This window comes from Heliconius melpomene, chromosome 15 (genome assembly GCF_056956725.1).
Source record: "Heliconius melpomene rosina isolate 202511_hmr_F chromosome 15, ASM5695672v1, whole genome shotgun sequence".
Lineage (NCBI taxonomy): Eukaryota > Metazoa > Arthropoda > Insecta > Lepidoptera > Nymphalidae > Heliconius > Heliconius melpomene.
In genome coordinates this window covers 3,415,139-3,436,595 of record NC_140403.1, presented here as the reverse complement: position 1 = coordinate 3,436,595, position 21,457 = coordinate 3,415,139, and the positions used below count along the sequence as shown (strand labels likewise).

General features: G+C 31.7%; 2 protein-coding genes across 2 annotated transcripts; one reads left to right on the top strand and one right to left on the bottom strand.

The window, feature by feature from the left end:
- Nucleotides 1-171: 171 nt before the first annotated feature.
- Nucleotides 172-3,696, top strand: LOC146531336 (ankyrin repeat domain-containing protein 27-like). The gene has a single exon (XM_085198043.1). It carries the CDS (start codon nucleotides 318-320, stop codon nucleotides 3,075-3,077), a length of 2,760 nt encoding a protein of 919 aa, XP_085054169.1. The 5' UTR covers nucleotides 172-317; the 3' UTR covers nucleotides 3,078-3,696.
- On the bottom strand, nucleotides 3,029-20,781 carry Ire1 (serine/threonine-protein kinase/endoribonuclease Ire1). The gene is made up of 14 exons (XM_085198042.1): nucleotides 20,542-20,781; nucleotides 20,343-20,460; nucleotides 18,008-18,259; nucleotides 15,201-15,395; nucleotides 12,304-12,544; nucleotides 10,908-11,481; nucleotides 10,241-10,422; nucleotides 8,549-8,698; nucleotides 8,171-8,310; nucleotides 7,533-7,723; nucleotides 7,050-7,183; nucleotides 6,548-6,695; nucleotides 6,145-6,336; nucleotides 3,029-5,811 (listed from the first exon to the last, which is right to left on the bottom strand). Exons 1-14 carry the CDS (start codon nucleotides 20,614-20,616, stop codon nucleotides 5,353-5,355), a joined length of 3,051 nt encoding a protein of 1,016 aa, XP_085054168.1. The 5' UTR covers nucleotides 20,617-20,781; the 3' UTR covers nucleotides 3,029-5,352.
- Between the last annotated feature and the right edge of the window lie 676 nt (nucleotides 20,782-21,457).

Here is a 21,457-nt window from a genome sequence, read left to right as displayed (position 1 = left end):
ACAGTGACATATGCAGTTTGTTCCGTCAATGTGTTTTATATTGTTATTGACAATTAAGTTGAAGGACTTTACTAGAATTTAGGAGTTAAGACCGCTCAACACGATGTCCGAAGCGATTATACTAATCTATTACATTAAATATTCATAGAATGAAATCCAGAACTAGTTTTAAAGAAGTTACAACAGGATTTACTGCATTCATTATAGCGTTTAAGCATAAGTTCAAGGAAACAAATTATCATTATTGTAATCATACCTTCCAATTACATTAGCTGCTTTGGCCATTTCCAATTTCACTATCAAATACAGTAGTTGCTATGGAGGGCGCATACGACGAAATTATATCCGACAATCCATTCTTCATAGAATTTAAAAAAGAATTTTCTAATTTATTTCAACATTGCATTTCACAATCTTGGGTAATATGTGTGCCTCGAATCGGAAGTTTAAATACGCGCGTGTTTACTGTGGAAGATTTCTGTGCGAATGTCTTAGTGCCTAGTGATGAATTACCAGAAACACATTACAGTACTCTCACAGAAAAACAGGTTACTGTGGCTAATAAAGTGATAACATTGGAAGTTACAAAAGGATTGCCACTTCAAAGTCATATATTATTTGAAGAAACATTTTATACTGAGGATTTTATAAAATATAAGGTATGGTGTGTAGAAAGCCCCTTAGAACCTAATTCAAATATTGTGGATAATTCTATGACGAAGGATTGCCTGTTGTCTATTAATGACTGTATTGATTTACTTTGGACACAAGCAGCAGGTCGCCAAGTATTAGATCAAATAGAAAACAATGTGCAGACATTTCTAAAGAAATACTCCTCATTACCTATAGCTATTGCACCCTTAAAAGAAGCAATAAGTGAATTGTATACGGAGTGCCTCCAAAGTACTTTACAAAATCGTAGACTTCGGGAAAAATGTAAAGCCTCCAAACATTTACTTGAAAATATGAAATTATCTGTTGAGACTTATATGCAATATTTATTATTTGACTCCATTTTTAAACCTATTTGTACAATTTGTGCATATGAAGATTCTCATTTAAATAAAAAGATTAGAAATATGTGTGACATCCAACTTAGAGATCTTGACATTAAAAAAGACTTGTATCATGCAGTGCCTAAGGCAAAACAAATATTATCAAAAATAGATACATATAATACTGTACTAGAAAAGATATTATGCGTAAAACAAGCCTTAAATGCTATTAATAAAATTGACAAGAGCAACAATGTTATTCTTTTAACTGCTGATGATTTGTTACCGGTGTTTGTGTTTCTCCTTATTAAATCTGGGTTACCAAATTGGTATAGTCAATTAATGTATATGAAAGAATTCCGATTCAGTGGTATTGGTAAAGGAGAAAGTGATGAAAGTGCATTTCTTATAACAACATTAGAAGCTGTGATAGAACATATTCAGTCAGGAGCCTTAGCGGGGCCACCAAATCCAGAATCTTATTACTATGAAAGCAGTCTCACTGAAGATAACTTGAACGGTAATTCACAAAGAAAAAGCAGTTTAACAGAATCTATATCAACCAGTGACACAACTGGCAGAGAAGAAACATTGGAATACATATTTGATCTAATTAAAGCAAACAACACTGAACAAGTTCAACGACTATTAGAAAAAAATCAAAAGCACATGGATAGTATACAACATAATGAAAAAAGTGCATTAAAATTAACAGATAATCAAGACGATGAAGATGAGGATGATGATGAAGATTATGATACAGAAATCTATCAAAGACTTTGCCATCCTTTATGTAATTGTAAAAAATGTTGTTCCAAAATATCTAAAAACCTTCTAAAGACTTCTCCAACAGTGTCGTCAAGAGACAGTCATGGCCTGACTCCTCTACACGTAGCTTCTATACACGGAAAAGCAAATATTGTGGAAATTCTTATCGAGATGGGGGCAAGAGTTAACACAACTGACCTCAATGAGTGCACATCGCTTCACTATGCCGCTTCAAGAGGACATCAAAATGCTCTTCTACTACTATTACATTCAGGATCTAACATTAACCAAGCTAACATTGACAAAAACACCCCTTTGCATTTAGCAGTCAATAACGGACACATGAACTGTGTTAAAGCATTAATATACTTTGCGGAACACGGTAGAAAAAAACTGAGAATAAATTGTGTAAACGAACTAGGAAATACGCCACTGCATTTGGCATCTAAATGGGGATATGAAGGTATAGCAAAATTACTGATAGAGAATGGTGCAGAGCCATCATTCCAGAACTGTAATGGTAAAACTGCATTTGACTTTGCCCATAATTTTAAAATATTGCAGGTGCTCAAATCAAGTATGCCTAATTTGTATGAATACATCCATATAACAAGCAAAGATGTAAAAAGCTTAAATTGCAAATCTGACAGTCAAATAGCAATGAAATTACAGAGTATCAAAATAAAAAGTGATTCAAGTACCACAAATAAAACAGTAGAAAATTTGAAGAGAATTGAGCGCATTCTACAAGCAATATCTTATGGAGATGTAAAGCTTGCCTGTTTTTATATGAATATTAACTATGAAAACTATGTCAATGCAAACCCTGCACCCAGCGGAGTATCCTGTCACCCACTCTGTGAATGTCAAATGTGTAAAAAAACCCATGTGACAGCTTCGGATTACGATGTTAACTTCCCTGATTCAAATGGAATGACAGCATTGCATTATGCATCTAGATATGGACTTGTTGAATTATGTAAAATTTTAGTACTACACAAGGCAAATGTGAACTTGTGTGATAAAAAAGGTCAAACCCCACTGCATTTAGCTGCCATAAACAATAAGACAGTGGTGATCAACTTTTTACTTGACAATGGAGCAAATATAAATGCTATTGATTTATCTGGAAACACTGTATTACATGTTGCAAGTGAGATGGGTAATATAGGAGCAGCTAAAGTATTGTTAAATTACAATCCAAATATAACTCTAATGAATGGGTCTGAGAAAACTGCTATAGATGTTGCTAAAGAAAAACTACATTTAACAATTATAGATTTAATTGAAAAGTATGCAAACAAAATGAAATAAGAACATAATGTTGAAACAAAAATTCTATGTTACAAACATGATTTTATGCTGCGTTTCTAGATAAGTTGTCTAATATGTGAAGTAATATAAAATAACATTTTTATAATTAATTAGTAATAAACCAATCAAATAACACGACATTCCAAATTGTACAAAAATACATAACATATTATTTATTAATTTGCAACAAAAAAGCTGAAAGTTTGACCTCAATAAAAACTAACAAAACTTTAAAGTAAAACTAAGTGGCAATGTAAACAAAGTAATTCTTCACACAAATATTGTTCGTTCAAAATGTCTTGTGTTTATCTGACCAAAGCTTTTCGCTCATCTTTAGTTTATTTGCACAAATATTTTTATTATATTTCTGTGCGTCTTTTTGTGCCATACACGTCTTTATAAAACACTAACATAACTAAGGTAGTTAGTGCAAAAATGCAAAAATATTAACCAGCTTTAAAATACAATAGGAATAAGATTTCAAGATTAAATATTTAGTTTACTTTTGCACCAACAGATTTTGATAAGACTGACTAAATTGTTAATTTTATTTTCTACTCTAACAATGTTTGTGATTTTATAATGCCTGATAAATAAATACATAACAATTGCTTATAAAAATGTATATTTCATTTCAATTTTCCTTAAATGCAACTAATTATATTAATAGAAATCTTTTCATAATTACATTTTCCGATTATCGAAATTTCCCTAAAAATATTTACTATTTCTAGTTGTATATATTAATTTATTTTTATTTTACAAGAATAGTTAATTATGCTACAATTAAATAAGTACTATGTACATTCATTTTGTATGTAAACAGAAAAAAATAATATGATACAAAGACATTAAGGTTGCAATTAAAAATGCCTTATAATTTTTCACTAAATTACTGTAATGTAAGGCAAGGGATATTTCTATAATTGCACACAAATTATAGTTACTATTATATCGAATATTTTAATATTTACTGGACGGATTTTAATGTAATATGGGAGTTTGTGATCAAGAATTTTTTTAAATAATTTACAGCCTTCATTTATTATAGACATGTATATATTACTTATCCATTACTATTAGAGCTTAAAAAACTCCTGATTAAAAATCATTTTCTCTTATCAATAGTTCATTACTAAATCTATAATAGATTTAAATATTATTTTTTATATAGTCAAAAAAAATATATAAAAGAAAATGATAATGTCAATAAAATTTTTCATGAACAGAAATTTTAATTAATATATACGATACATTTAAAATGAAAAGAAAAATACACATTAATCTCAATCAGTTATCAAAAGTAATTTCATTGTAAATAATAAAAAATAAATATATTTTTTTATAAAAATTTGGTCCCAAAAATTTTAAAATCCCTATGACTTAAAAATGTTATACACATCTTACAATACTTCACTGGATATCATACTGACTAAATATTTACATTTCAATAATATCTGTAATATAAAATAGTTTACATTAAAGTAAATTTTTAGACCGTCGTGAAGTAATAGTACAGTGTCTGTTTGTAAAAAATGGCTGTGTTTGTGCTGTTCAAAGCCTACTTGAAAGCATATTATACAAAACAAGGCATTACGCTCCGCATGCAATGTCTCGAAAACTTTGCTCAATAAATGAATGAAGTCTTAAAACTAATTACTATATGTCCTTAAATTATTGTAAACAATTAATTATACATGTCGTATAAAACTGTGCGATTTGCATTTAAAGTATGCTGACCATACGAAATAGATTAAAAAGTGAATGACAAAAAAAACTTTGATGTAGAGGAGATTCCCACTCGGGGAATTAATTTTTTTTTTTCAAAAGATAAGCATGGCGTTGAGTTGAGATCTGCCCCTCAACACGAAATGTCTTGATAAGTGGGCAGTCCGTGGGGAATGGAGTGTCTTAATACTAGGTTCCCTTTACCGTCCCCGCTATATGCGGGATACAACTTGAAGCTAAAAAAACGTAGTTATTTAAAATCTACATATCGGGTAACAAAGCCTAACAAATTTTGTATATAAAGACATGAAAATCATTAAAATATGAAACTGATTTTTTCAACTATATTTGTACATAAAATCAACTACGTCGTTATTTAAACAGTCCTATAAAACATTTATATAAAATATATGGTAATCTATAAACACTAATCCAAATATCCACTTATACAAATAATTAACTAAAAATATTGTTAAAATATATATTAAATAAAAAAAGTAATTTGAGACCATTCATACATTAAGCTATCTTAATTGCATTAATTAAACTATTGCGGGGGTAAGTTCCAAACGGGCATATCCTCCCTCTTTTTCTCTTTTTTCTTATAATAGTGTTTATCTCGCATTCTGACGTCATCTCGTATCCTTAAGTCACTGCGTCCTCCGCTACGCCAGTCCTCTATCATCTTACGAGGCGAATTCTTATAAAACTTTTTAAATTTATTATTATCTTCATTTAAATTATTAAATAGTTCATTTTCTGGCTCTACACTTGGTATATCTTCGTCATAATTATTATTTTGTAGCTCTATGACGTCATCTCTGTTGAATGTAAACGAATAAGGGTAGTATGCTTGTAGTATGTCTTCGTAACGGTATTGCTGCATTTGAAGCCATACATGGGGTAGGAGTAAGGGGAACCTTCTGAGCCAATATGTGACAAAACCGTCTGGTAACTTGCCAAGGCTTTCACGAACCTCCAGATCTAGTTCTCGATAGTGATGTTTCTAGAATAAAATATATTAAGTTATAATAACTGTGTCCGTATTAATATTCGGCGGAAAGTGGGGAGTGGAAGTGTCTTAATGGCAGCGGAATGTCTTAACACTAGGTTCCATCTACCTACCCTGATATGTGAAGCTAAAAAAACTAAAAACCTACGATATGAGTTATTGGTTCTTTTTGTTAGGTTCGCATATATAAAAAAATATTCTCAGTTGAGTTCTGATTTTAAAAATCATTTTTTCCAGTAGTTTTCTATTTAAAAAAGATCAATTAGAAACAAAAAAAATAAAAAGATGAATAGGTACTTATATATACATATACTTATATAAACTCACCTTATTCCTAATAGCCCTCAACAAATGAGCGACAAGGTCACCCCTATACGTGCGTCTCGCTCGCAGGTCGGACGCGACAGACGCGCACACCCGCAGGCGCCAGTCGCCGCGCAGCACGACGCGCGTGTGCCGCTCCAGCGGGTGTGCTGTGACGTCAGTGGACGACATACTCTCTACGTGATCGCTGACGTCCTAGTAATTGAAAATGAAAGTGGAATAAGTAAGGATTTATTTGTTAGATTTATTCTCAACTTTATTCTCTATTTTCAATCAGAATTTTAGACCAAATGATTACTAATTCGTCTAAAATTCATACTGACGTACCATTACCGAGTATATATTAAAATGTCATTCAAAACTAAAGAAAATTAAATGTACTAAAAATAACTAAATAACACCATACCTGTAAAAAGTTCAATATAGTCTGTTTCCCCCAAAACATTGGATACTTAAGTACGGTGTCGCACGGAGGCCGCGACTGCGCTCGAGAGGATATCATAGCTCGTATTAACATCTTTGTCATCACTAACTCTTCTTCTGATATCACTTTACTAAAATAGATAATAAATATATTGTTAGATGAAACTCAACGCCGCACTTTGCCTCGAGACCAGAGCGAGAGACATGAAAATATTAAACATTCCATTTCCTTGAGTGGGGATCGAACCCACAACCAGGCGCGACTCTGTACTGTATTGTTTTAAGTTTTATTTGTACTAATTTTACTTTTAATACTCAAATAGATTTGATTTTTTTAATATTACTAATTAAACAAGCACAATTTAAGATGACATAAAGATAGTTTGAGATAACTCGCATGTAATATTAATATTAGGGGAAGTAAACATAAATTATTATATTAAATATAAAAAAAAAACCAATGAAAATTAATAATAAATACTAACTCCAATTGATCCAAGCTATAGTCCCCACTAATAATATTCGCTTGCCGCCGCAACATGTCACCGAACGGATGATATCCTCTCGACAGTACGTAGTAGAAAACGCAGCCTAATGAAAACATGTCTACTGCGGTCGTCTGAAAACATTTTATTTTTATTGTAGATTTCCACAGTATCTCACATGTAGCAATGTAGACAGAGGAAACCTAGTGTTAAGATACTTTGTTACCTATTTTTCTTAATTTTTTTGAGAGTATATCTCAAATTTTCATAAGTATTTGTTTTCTTGTGTAACTGTAAACGCGTTTAGTTGTGGGTTCAATTCACACTCGAGGAAATGAATTAATAATTTCAGACCATCTCTTATCTGATTAAGGCGAAACATTAATTAATATAGAGTAATTATTAAATTCTATATTATTTATTTATAGACTATTAAAGCTTATATTATTCCCTACCAACTCTAATAATAAAAAAAATACTCACAGTCCTTTCCCCACTAATCATTTCCGGTGCTATCCATCCATCAGTACCGGTTACACCGGAGCGCCTTGAAAAACTAACTCTACCGATATTTAACTTTTTGGATAACCCAAAATCAGATATCATTGCACGAACTTCCCCTGTTCCAGTTGGCATTGATAGTAAAACGTTGTGAGGTTTTATATCTCTGTGAACTAAATATTTTTATATGTTAATATTGTTATAATTTCACGCTTAATCCTTGAAGTAAGCTATACAGCTATAGTTTATAGCTGTGCCACTGAGCACACAAAAGCATGGGGGTTTTCATTAATACTTTACAATAATAACATTTATCTAATTATAATTAAATATAGATAATATATATTTATAATAATTAAAGATATATACAATTTTTTAGATAGTTAAATAAATATAAAGGAGGTAGATAAATTCGATCGATCGAGTGGTCTATTAAATATTTTCATTTTCTCGCTCCGGTAACAAGACAAACGCCACTCAACATACGAGTGACTCGTAAATAATCTCGAAAATTGGGAGGTCCGTGCGAGACAATGTCAATCCTGCGTACCAATCCTGCGTAGAATGATAAAAATTTGCGTGATATAGGTTGAAAATAATAAAATAAACAAATAACTAACCTATATCCATGGAATGTAAATGAGATAGGCCCATAGTAGCTTGTCGTAAAACCTCCACTGCATCAATTCTACACTCGAACCCTAATTTCTTTTCCACATAATCTTGTAGCGTTGCAGAACACAACTCTAGTGCTATATACCTGAAAAAATTATATTTTCTTGGAAACCGTCTTTCGTCTTTCGTCGTCTTTCATTTATATTACTGCGGACAGGACATAAAATGATCTAAAGTGTTAGATATCACTTTTTTATAGATTTTTACAAAAAAATATATATTTATGGAACCGTATGAAATATCACTGTATGTCGTCTGCCTACAAAAGGCGTAAAGGTTTTAAAAGTATAAAAAGGCTGAAAGAAAGCCCACAAACCCCATACCTAAACTGCCTATCCCGTTCAGTACAATAGTACCGCACGACGTGCGCGTGCGCGTCCGACTCGCGGAGTAGCGCCACCTCGCGGTCCGCGAACGTGAAACACTCCGGCAGCAAACGCTTGACCGCCACCGCTCGTTTGTCGAATGTTCCTCTGGAAATAAAGAAAATAATTATATTTCCTTCTTTGCCTTCTTTCTATTCAGGTCCAATAAGATACAATAACATATTTTTTAAAGTAATGTACATATAGCTAAAGTTATTCTAGTATTTGCTTTTGCTTGTTAATCTTATTATTTGTAGATCGGCAAATGTATGCCAATCGGCAAAAGCCTCCTCCAAGGAAATTAGGATGCATTAGTTGTGTATTTTTTGTTCGTTGGTCGTCGCACTGTTACAGCGTCTGTAAACGTAACGGTTTTGGGTTCGAATCACATTTAGGGGAATGAATTAGTTGAATTTTTATCGCTCTCGTAATAAGATAAAGTGATGAATTTCGCCACTCAAAACGCAAAAAAACGAAAATCAGGCTGATGTTGTGGAACGGTACCACTCCATACTATAACATAATTAACACTAAGTAAGCAACCTATTGTTAAGACCTGTACATATAAAATACAGTGTGAAGCTAAAAAAGTAATTTTTATCTTCCCATAATAACTATTGCATAAGCAGCAAACTCAAAGTACTATTTCTACAGTATCCGTACCATGTCGGCGCGCTTAATTTCACCAGATCAATAAAATTATAATAATATACATAATAATAATTTCATATTTTTACCCGTCTTTTCATTTTGAGTGCAAAATTTAGAGACATAAAAACCCAAATAAAAACTGGATCGTATAATTACGAAATTACTTAAATATGTTTACCTATATCGTTCCATGTGAACTAAAATTAATTTAAATAGTAAATAATATTATTCTATAATTTACAAGTGTTATTTTTTTTTGTTATCTATAGTAGTTTAAAACACATGTATCTATATTGCCAATGTAAATAATAATTAACATAATGCTAATTAATTCAATATGAAATATTGAAAGTGGGACAATTTTAATAGGCTTATTTCATTCTACACGTTTCACCTGAAGAAACAACATGAGAACCAATAAAAAAGTATTTTTTTATGAAACTTATTATATAATTAACCTTCTGCAGCTCACATAAAATTTTCGAAAATGTGCGTATAAACAATGTGTGAATATTGTGTACAGATAATAAATCTAGATTAAGATATATTAAAATCTGTCGTGACGTAACAGTACAACGTCTGGCTGGTCTGAATTTTTTTTAAATGATAAATCAGGTCAATATTCTTCTTAACTCAATATAGTAAACTGCCACCTACTGTTTATTATTTTTTAAAAGATGATTCATATTTATCAGAAATAATAATGAAACTATACTTACTACAAGAAACTTCCGATATAACGATTATATTTATCTAATACAATAATAACACAAGATAAGTGTATATTGGTGTTAATTCTTCATCTTTCGCTTAAATATCTATATTGCTACCTTTATAACATTTTTCCTGTTCTAGTCAAAACTAAAACGTAAGGACGCATCACCTAATACGTTATATCGATAACAAGTCCAAGCATCCGCCAAATAATTGATAAAAAAAATAAGCAAAAGATAATAGAATACATTAAACTAACAAAAAAACAACACCAAAAATCCTTACCTATAAACAAAAGTGCCTTCACACCCCTTTCCTAAAACCTGATCAGTATAAAAACTTATCCTGCCAATACGCGCTTCGCCCTCGCCTATCTCCATTAAGTGTCCAGTCACTTCACCATTGGAAGATGTGGATGTGTTAGAACTTCGAGAACCACCTTGGGATAGCTGTTGGAATTCGCGAGCCTGAAAAGTATTATTGTTTTTTAGTTTCACGCTGTAACCAGCATTTAGTATAGTAGCTAGAGGAAACCCCCGAGTATAAAATAAACCTTTTATATTTTTGGTACTTATTAACCCCACCACTGCTGCTACATATTTGGCAATTTTAAATGTAGATTGTATAGATAGCAACCTATGTTAATACTTATGGACCACATTTTTTCTTGAAAATCTCTTATTCTTATTTTAATTATTTTTGTAAATTTATACATTTATTCGAATCAACACGATTTTGAAAATATATATGGAACAATAATGTATAGTCATCCAAATAAAAATAGATAAATGATTTTAGGAAAAATAGTAATATGATATCAAATTATGCTTTTACTATATTATTGTAATCCAAAATCCAGAATTTTCTATAATAAATACAATGTAAGGTATAAAAATTAAACGTCCATTTATTGATAACCACATAGGCAGTTTATCAATAAAAAGAAACATACCTGATAACGGAGATACCAAAACATCGTGACTACCAGACCCATTAAAATAATTAATAGCACTTTCAACGCTTTATTCTCTTGCTGATGCAACCATATATACCCTTTTTTATACCACAAATCTGGTCTAAAATGGAACTCTTCGTAATCCTCAGTCTGAACTGAAACTGATACAGAACTGGACTTCAAATTAGTCTCATTTTCACCATCTTTCTCCGAATCTGTTTGAACTTCCCCATTTATTAACTTTACGGCGTTACTTCCTTTTGTGGCATGACCATTGATAAATTTAGAATTGGACAACTGCGGCATCCATGTTGTCGTCAACTCTGGCACTTTATAATGGCCTAATAACAAATATGGCGGAGTTACATGTAAATTTATATCATTTAATTGATAATAAATGTTTTTGAACGGTTCGTATGTGACTTTCTCCGCTTTCGCTTGGTTTTCAGCGACGGGACCTTCTAGAAGTAAAGGCCTTGTGTGCCCCGTTGATATAGTTACTGTGTTTTTGTCGACGAGCGATGATAATGCGTATAGGCCATGATTGTGTTCTCCAATGTATAGCGTTGGACTGTAATAAAATATTTTATTATTTTTTTTTTATTTTCTTCTTAGGTATGCAAAATGGCCACAGTGTTAAGACACTCCTTTCCACCAAATTTTTGAAGCATTGTATGTTGAGAGGCTTTGCCTTGTTGCCAGAGCCAAGAAATGAAAATATCAATAAATAATAATTGATTTCCCCGACGAAATGACCTTACTGTATTGATAGAGAGAAGAACCTGGTACTATTATTACAGGTAATTATTGCTCATTCTAAGATAATTTATCAAAAACAAGTAAATATTCATCCAAGTGGGATGCGGAACCACAACAATAGTAATCTATTAAATGACTTGATGCGTTTGCGTTCTAATAGTGTTAATTTAAGCTTAATAGGAGATAACACAAACATTAAATAAAAACCCCACATCTGCTACATACAAAATAGATAGGTTAAAACTGTAATCGTAATTACAGTACAGCCAGTCATGGCGCAAGGCCACAAGGGTGTGATTGTAACGCGACGGTTGAGGGTTCGATCCACACTCCATGGAATGAACTATTATTTATGAATACTTTCATGTCTTCGCTCTGGCACCAATGTAAAAACTGGCGTTTAGTGCCGCCACTCAACACGTAAGGTCTCGAAAAAATCGGCGGAAAGTGAGGTGCGGAGTGTCTTAACGCTATGTTCTCTCTGCCTACCCTACAGTTTATGGGACACAGCGTTAAGCTGATATATTTTAGTAAAATTTTACTCAATATGAATTGATATACTCATAATTTCTCAAATATTCTTTAGAGTTGAATCAAACATTTCATGAAACTTATACATATATAGTATACTTACTATAACTCTATATTAGAATTTTTAATTCCTTGCCCATTTCTCAGTGTAGTAGCATCTTCCATGATATGATCTAAAGTATCATCACCTATAGAGTTAAAAGGTACTGAGATGAGGCCTTCTCTATCCAGGAGGTAGGCGGCGACGACTGGTGTTTCTAAATTGTGTGACCATACCAGGTCCCCTGTTTTACGGTCGAATGACATTATACGCCCATTCGATGTTGATGTGAAATGAATTATGCCTAAACAAAAGGAATGTTATAAATTAGATAAGATTTAGCTTATAGGGGTATAAAGATGACACAGGTTGTAAGTTCGATTCCCACTCGAGGAAATGGAATATTTAATATTCTCATTTTATCGCTCTGGTGAAGAGGCAAAGCATAATATTGAGTTCCACCATTCAACACGCAATGCCTCCAGAATTCAGCGGTCTTTACACCAGGTTCCCAAGTTCCCTACTCTGCTTTGAGTGTATAAAAATAAAAAATAATATATATATATATAAGCACATCTGTAACGATGATAATGCTGATGCATAATTAAACAAAACTTTTAGCTGAGTATTTCTTATCACAATAGCTTTTAACCGACCGTGATTTAGTTCAGTAATTTGACCTCTAAATTTCGTAGATATAATTAAAGCTTTAAATACAACATATTTTTTATTGAATTTTGATATCATTTAAGTTTTTTTCTCTCACTCATCTCTAGTGCTATACGGCGAGACACGGAGAAAAGACCATATAATTATACCGATACGATCGACGACTGACTGACTCTAAGTATAAATTGATATTTCAATTATTTCTACAAATCAATACTACATAAATACAACAAAAATATTTACCAGTTACCATAAAATCTGTCTATAACTAAATTTGATACTGTATTAGTGGAAATCATAATTTTTATCATTTAAATGTTCATTTACTTTATTATTGATTAATACACTATCAAATTTCATGTTTTTTTGTGAGACACAACGCACATGTGCACATATTTTACATAAAAACTAATGTTATCGTATCACAGCGTACCATTAATATCAGCTACGGCCATTACAAATAATTTGGAGTACATGTGTAGCAGATGAGGTCGCTTAACGCTTATCGAACCATAGCAACTCAGTATCTGAGTAACTGATGGCTTTGGGTTCGATTTCTACTAGAGGGATGCTCTCAAATACTTTGTTTTGCTCAGACAGGTAGGAGAGCGACGTTGGGTTCCGCCATTCCACGCGCATAGGAAATCAAGATTGGAATCTTAACACTGAGTTCTCACTGCGTAAAAATTACAGAAATTATCGTAATATGGAGCTTGCCTCTTTGTAATACATTTTTAAATATTAAATAATTTAATTCCCTGAAAGCGAATAATATTAAATCGAACCCACAACCATATAGAGCGCAAGCAGACCCTGCAGCCGCTGCGCCATAAGAGAGAAGAAAAAATTCATGCTACGAGAACTAAAAATTTATGCACTTATAATTTTTATTATCCAAAGGAATAAATGTTACAATAAACACAGTGTTATAGTTACTAAACATAAATGTCAATATATACGAGTTCATTGTACCATTTGCTCAATCGGTGGAAAAGTGAACGTAAATTGATTTTTTACAAGTACTTAATTTAACTTAATACTTTTTCGTCCATCTTTATGAATAGCGAAAACCAGATGTAATAAACTTATATTTAAAAAACAAAACAAATATTTGACTAATGGGATTGTAACGTTTAAAATTAATATTAATTATATTTACAGTGAAAAATGCCTGACAAAAAGGGGAACTGATTTGTGTAAGAAATTAGTACATTAATAAAATAAATTAGGAAGCTGATATATTTGATATTTTTTGTTCATCTTAGACTTATAGAGATACAAGCAGCCCGCTCGCAGTTTCACCCGCGTGAACTGTGTTATTATTAATTTCTGTCTCCATGACTACGTCCTAGTGACGTTATGCAAAATTTGAGACTTAGCATTTGTAGTAACGAAGTTTCATACAAACTTTTGACCCCAAAAACAACCCTTTAGAAGTCGAATATTGCAAATTCCCGTCTTAGCGAGCACCTACGTCCTATAAGTAACTCCTATGCAAAATTTCAGATTCCTAGCACTTGTAGTTTCTGAGATTTCGTGATGAGTGAGTGACCTTTCGATTTTATATATATAGATGAAAGAGAACAATAGCAAGATACATGTCTATTATACTATAACGTAGGAGCACTGTAACGAATTAGATGACAAAAGAAATCGTGCTTTTTATTAAAAATACAATGATCTACTTTTCTCTATAATATTATAACCTCATTTTTGCGTACGCGAATGGAACTGAAAATTTCACAACAAGGAAAGATTTATTCAATCCAAAAACTGTTGCTGTATTTTGGTGTAAATTACCTATACTGAAAATATTATCAATATGTTCCTAATTCAATTAATAAATAATTTTTGAGATAACATAGACAAGAGTATCATGAGGCCGCTGTGGCGCAGGGGTACGACCTTGTGACTATAACGGGTTGGTTGTAGATTCGATTCCCACTCGGGGAAATGAATTATTATCAAGACAAAAGCGTAGCGTTTAGTTCCGCCACTCAATATGTAATGCCTCGATAATTTGACGGAAAGTGGCAAACATATCTTAACAGTTAGTAACTAAGTTTCCTCTGCCTAGTGCCTACCCTTCTATATGCGGAATACAGCGTGGATCTGAGAGTATCTGAAGCTTAAAAATGAAGACAAAAAGAAAAATAAAAATACCGTATCTTAGTTGTTAGGGACATACATAAACTTACTTCTAATATCTTCAAATCTAATTCTTCCACACAACCCTAAAACACCCACCCCATACCTGAACAAACCAAAACTCAATTACAACAAAAACCCACCATAATCATTAAGCATCTCCTTCCCCATGGCATGCGAAGTATAATCGAAGAAGGTAACATTCCACTTGTGATTATCATTGTTGGCGTCGTGCATCAGGATGTTGTACTCCGTGCGCGCGACGTAAACACCACGCTTCTTGTCCGGTGGACATGTTGCCTCGTCGTCGGTCTTGAATATTTTCGATGTGTCGAATCCTGAACATATTTTTTTAAGATTATAAGTAAAATTTTGTTTTAACTTATTTAATTCTGGTTGTGGTTTTAATCCTTACTAGCGGAAATGAATTATTTTCATTTATTTGTTCTAATATAACGCGGCGTCCATCACTCAACACGCAATGTCGTTGCAGATTTGATTTGACTGTAAATGCAGCGGGAGCAGAGGCTAACACTGGGCCGCGGCATGTATCCCGCATGTGGCAGGATACCAACTGCCTCTGCCTAGCCTGCTACATGCGGGATACATGTGAAGTAGAAAAAAAACTAATATTATTATATTAATCAAAATGTTAGAAATAACCAAATGTAAAGATAACATTGCAATAATTAAATGCAGGATGAAAAAGTGCAGTGAGAATAAAACTATTGTAATTATGTTTCCTCCATGTGGATAAATCGATCGATTGAAGAATTTGATTGCGTCGAATAACACTGCTATGTGTACTATTCTACATGTTATTACAATATCCGAATATGATAAATACGAGAATAATGTAAATTATGTATGCTTAACTAGACTCATTAAAAGTTTATGGAGGTCACAACAAACATACGAGTACGTACCAGGTGCGATAAGAACAAATGCATCCAATCGATATAAGTAATTAATTATGCACGGATTCTACTAACCAACGAATGTATGAAAATAATAAATATTTTATACTTTTTTTTGTCATCTTCACACTGTATCCTGCATATGGCAGGGTAGTCAGAATAATGTAGTATGTGTTGAGTGACGGAACTTAGCGCCGCGATCTTTGCATTAGTACCAGAGCGAAAAAATTAAAATATTCATTAATAATAATTCATTCCCCCGAGTGGGAATCAATCCCACAATCGTTACGCATACTTAAATATGCGAATAATTTCTTATCTAAAACGATTTCAGTCATGAAACAGAATTACTCACATGCTTGAGTAAAGTAAACTTTACATAACCGATTAATTATGTTATATTCATTTATCGTTGAACAAAGAGTTGAAGAAGAGCAGGTTCAAATCTAGCACTTCAATATTGTGTATTCAAAAATGTCTTATCGGAATGTCTTTCGACTTGCTTAACCTTTAAGTATGGACGTCGGGTCTCACAGACCCATCTAGGTCTACGAATTCTACAAATCGGCCACTTCTCGGTGACCTCCGCCACTGAGTCGCTCAGTACCTTTCGTATTAATGACAAAATGAATGTAGATAGCAGTAGTTGTGTCTCTGGGTTCAAAACACGTGAGTATTTAACTTTTTAAACGGGACTTGGGTCTGTCAGACCCGACGTCCATGTTTCCCATACATAATGATTTCAAAACACCATACATTTTTAAAATATTACAAAATATACTTTAATATTTTAATTGTATTATTTGTATTGAAATGTTTTTATTGTTATATATCATATATTATTTTGCATTATTTGTTATATATTTTAGTAATATAAATATAATTTACGTAAAAAAGATTCAATTTTTTTAGTTTTTATGATAAAATGGAAAAAAATGATCGACCTAGCACGTCAGGGACAAATATATGGGTACTTTATAATAAACATCAAACAGAAGAATTGGACGACGACATTTTATAAAGAAAATAGCACTTTATCAAATAAAAAGACGCGTTTCGTATACTAAACTACTCTAAGAATTGAGAATGACTTTGACTCGCGTTTCGCGATCTGATCTATCATTTATTGAACATGAAGCTAAAAAAATAGTTTTGGGTTCTTGAAAAACATGTATACTTTGCCCCCATAAGATATATTGAAACACAACACATACTTATGTTGACTGCAATCGTCCTGTTAGCCAACAATGTTGAAAGCCATTGTGTATCGATGTTCAATTGTACCTTATCTTGAGGTGTTGTCAAAATTTTTATTTTATACCATCAGATGTTATTTCTTTATTTTTTTTTAATTGTTAGACTTTATATTTAGTTAAAAAAATATTTATTTTATTATCTGTCTTTTTTTTATAGTATTATTTTTTTAAGAGTCATCCCACGTGGCCAAAGACTGAAATTGTGACTTTAAGTTACTTAAATCGTTGTGATGCGTAAAGTTTAATAAAAAGCGATTTTATTTATATTGATTTTATTTGATTAGAGGCTATTCATGTAAACTAAAACATAAAATTGGCTTCTTCCTTTTAAAAACAGACGGAATATGACCAATAAATACACTGGTCTGACAGACCCGACGTCCATATGTGTGTTATAAAAAAATCACGTCCATAGTTAAAGGTTAATATTAATTTGTATCTTTTAAATAAAGTGCTTCCATAATGATCGGTCTAATCGAATCGCCATTTACTACTTAAACGAAATATAAAGGCCAAGTCACATACAGAAGGTCAGACATGGTGCATGGCTCACAAACATCCGACTGTAAACGCAACAGGTGATTTGATTCCCACTCGAGGACATGAAATATTTAATATTTTCATTTTCTCGGTTTATTTTTAATTCGGCAGAGAGTTGGAAACGGAAGTGTCTTAATATGAACGGAGTGTCTTAACACTAGGTTCCCCCTGCCTGCCTTGCTATGTGCGTGTACTGTTTGAAGCTAAAAGAAAAAATATTAAAAATACACTAATTACCTGATATATGCTCCCTTGTACCAGTCAGGGGGTCCAATATGAACCACGTGTCGCTTTTCTTTCCTGTATACAAAATACCCTCTGAAGAGCGACAAGGCGCATTCGCCACCAGCTCTGGTATCGTGAAAGGTAATTTTTTGAGCATTTGTTTATCTCCTCTAGGCCCATACATGTAAAGAAATCCATGCCGTGGATCCGGCAGAAATTGAGGCATGAGATTTTCATGTTGATTCGGAACTTTTACTACGGGTTCTAAAAGAAAAGAATGTACATTTATATATATCAGCTAGCGACCCGCCCGCGGCTTCGCCCGCTAGAACTATTGTAGTACTGATTGTAGTTTATATTATCTTCCAAGTAAGTTAAAACAGTTTCATAATATTTAAATAAATATTATGAAACTGTAACTGCCGTCGTGGCGCAGCGGCGCAAGGATGTGACTGTAACGGGACGGTGGTGGGTTCGATCCCCACTCGAGGAAGTGGAATATTCATTTACGTTTATATTTCCATTTCTTCACTCTGGTTTCGAGGTAAAGAGCGGCGTTGAGTTCTGTGTGCGGGAAACAGCGTGAAGCCGATATATATATTTTTTATTTAATTTTTAAATTAAAAAATAAATCGTCGCGAAGCATATCATTTTGGTATTTTTGTATAATTTATTATTATAGTATTATCTATGTCTATAATGTTATTATAACGTCAAAACCAAATATTATTATAATTACATTTAGTATTATGACGCTGAATAAAAATCGGTTGTCGTTACACAATTATGTCATAATACAAAATATCGAGGCCATTCGTGGGGCAGGGGCACAAGCGTGCGTGGGTTTGATTCCCACACGAAGATTCTTTTCAAGAAATTGAGTATTTAATATTTTAATTTCTTCGTTCTGATATCAAAGCAAAGCGCGGCGGTAAGTTACGCCACTCAACAGCAAAAGCGAAAGTGGGGAACAGAAGTGGTGTAGTAACCGGAAGAGAATGCCTTAAGATTCCTAGGTTCTCTCTGCCTACCCTCCCATGTGCGTACACAGCGTGAAGCTAAAAAAACAAGATATGTATGCATTCAATATATTCGTCTAGATAGTTCCACATGGCCAACGCCGCGTAAGCTGCGTACATGATAAGTGTAAATAAAAAGTGTCAATATTGATAACACAAATATACCAGGTTAAATTGAAAAGATAGGGTAATCTAATGATTAACAACTAATTAATGTTTTATAATCTCTGAGATTTAGGCATATTTTCATTGAAATCCAAATGTTTATGCCAAGAATTGATAAGTATAGTAAAATAAACTAAAATTGAAATGGAATAAAATTATTTAAAATGTTTTTTTAAGTATTATTAATTGTATTTATTTTAATTATAGGTATTTAATATGTTTTTTTTGAAACCTGACATTTTAAATCTTTCACAAATTCAATCTATGTCAATTTATGTGTAGAATATCATATTATTGGCGGACTCGATTATTTGGACAATTATTTATTTGATTAAATTAATATGTGTTAACCACATTTATAATTACACTGGGCTTGAGCAGTGAGGGTGAGTGTTGATATATCAATATATATATCGATAGTCAGAATGGGTAGGGTTAAGCCAGGCGATTTTTAAATATTTTGTATTTTATTGAAAGAAATTTCTAAATATATCATTTTCCTCGAGTGTGAATGGAACACACAACTTATTATATTTACAGCACATATGTGACCCTGAGCCAGGATTGGAATAAAATATTAGTTAATCAAATGGAAATTTAGGTGTTTTACTTCAATGGATAACAGTTATTTTAATATGTATGAAATGAATTTGACTCACTACATTATCTGAATGCCAAAATTCAAAGTATTCAATGATATTAAGTAATATTTTTTTTGGTTTTTTAATTTGATACATACTATAAACTGATGGTATGTACCTTTTTTCAACTTATATATTTATTTTAATATTTTAAAAATATTTACAATTTATTTCACCCATTCTTTTAAGGTTGGTGACATTTTAATATATTTTTCATAAATACATTTCTATACTTTACACAATATGTGACAAACACTGAGTATTTTAGAGTTATCGCAGAGGCTAAGGAAAATGTTTCATTATATCAAATATTTTATTTCTATTTCCATTATTAGTCCATTTTTCATCAATTTTATAACATATACATATAAGCAAATTATTAATAAAAATAAATTTAACAATAATTACATCATGTAGTTTGTTAAATCGTTAATTAATTTATTGTTTTTTTGCCAAATGAAATTTGTATGCAATTAAAAATCTGTGTTTAAGCACAAATAATAAACACAAAATTTTACGTACCATCTTTTAATTTCCATATAATATTTCCTGATAAGGGCTCTACAGCCACCATGCCACCTCCTAACGTGGCGAAAAGTAGAGGCCGGTCATCCAAAGCTCTCGATAATTCTGTATTTACCTGCAAAACACATTGTATTCAAGCAACACTGATTTCACCTTGCACTTCAAAATTTAATGTGGGCAGATCAAGCAACATTACCTTTCTATCTTTATCCACAATAGATTCAAGTCCGAAAGACTCTACTAAAAATAATATTATAAGTAAAAACTTCATGTTTCTCACTGGTTTATAAATAATTATTTATTATGAAAATCATCATAATGCTATAAACATTTATCGAAACATCACCAGCATGTCTAATAATTCATAAGAAAATAAGGCGACAAAATAATCACAAAAGCACAATCGCACCATTCTAAATGTCAAATATTAATAAAATGACATTTTAAAATAATGTAGACTATAATTTAAATAGACGTTTTGATACTGCTACTATATCATTTCAAAAGTAAACTATAAATTGAAGCAAACAACTAATCTCACATAAATTCACATTTTATAATTTTTGAAAATAATTATATTTAAAAAAAAAACTATATTGTTTGAAACATCTATAATATCGTTTCATTCAACCACTGTTTATAGTACACACATTCTCGACGAATAATTATAAAGATTATATAGTGGTACTAAAGAAAAATGATATTGTATTGAATCTATTTTATTGTAAAACTTAAATGATTAAAAAGTATTTTATATTTTAAGATGCAATAAAAATTAAAAATTAAAATTTAAATTAAAAAAAATTAAATTAATTAATATATTTTGATTTTTAAATAAATTCTGCACATTAAACATTTTTTTTATCATGAAACATTATATTATCATGAAATTTTATGTACTAATATTTGCTACTATAATTATTATATAAATCGTTCACAGATGCATTTGAACATTTTCTTCGAAATAATATTATTTCGGCAAGCAATTATATAATATAATTAGTAGAATTCTTAAATAATATTTTTTAATTAATCTTTTATCTAATCATTATTATATTATCTTATAAAATTCTGAATTAAAAATAAAATAAATCTGTTTCACGCTGTATCCC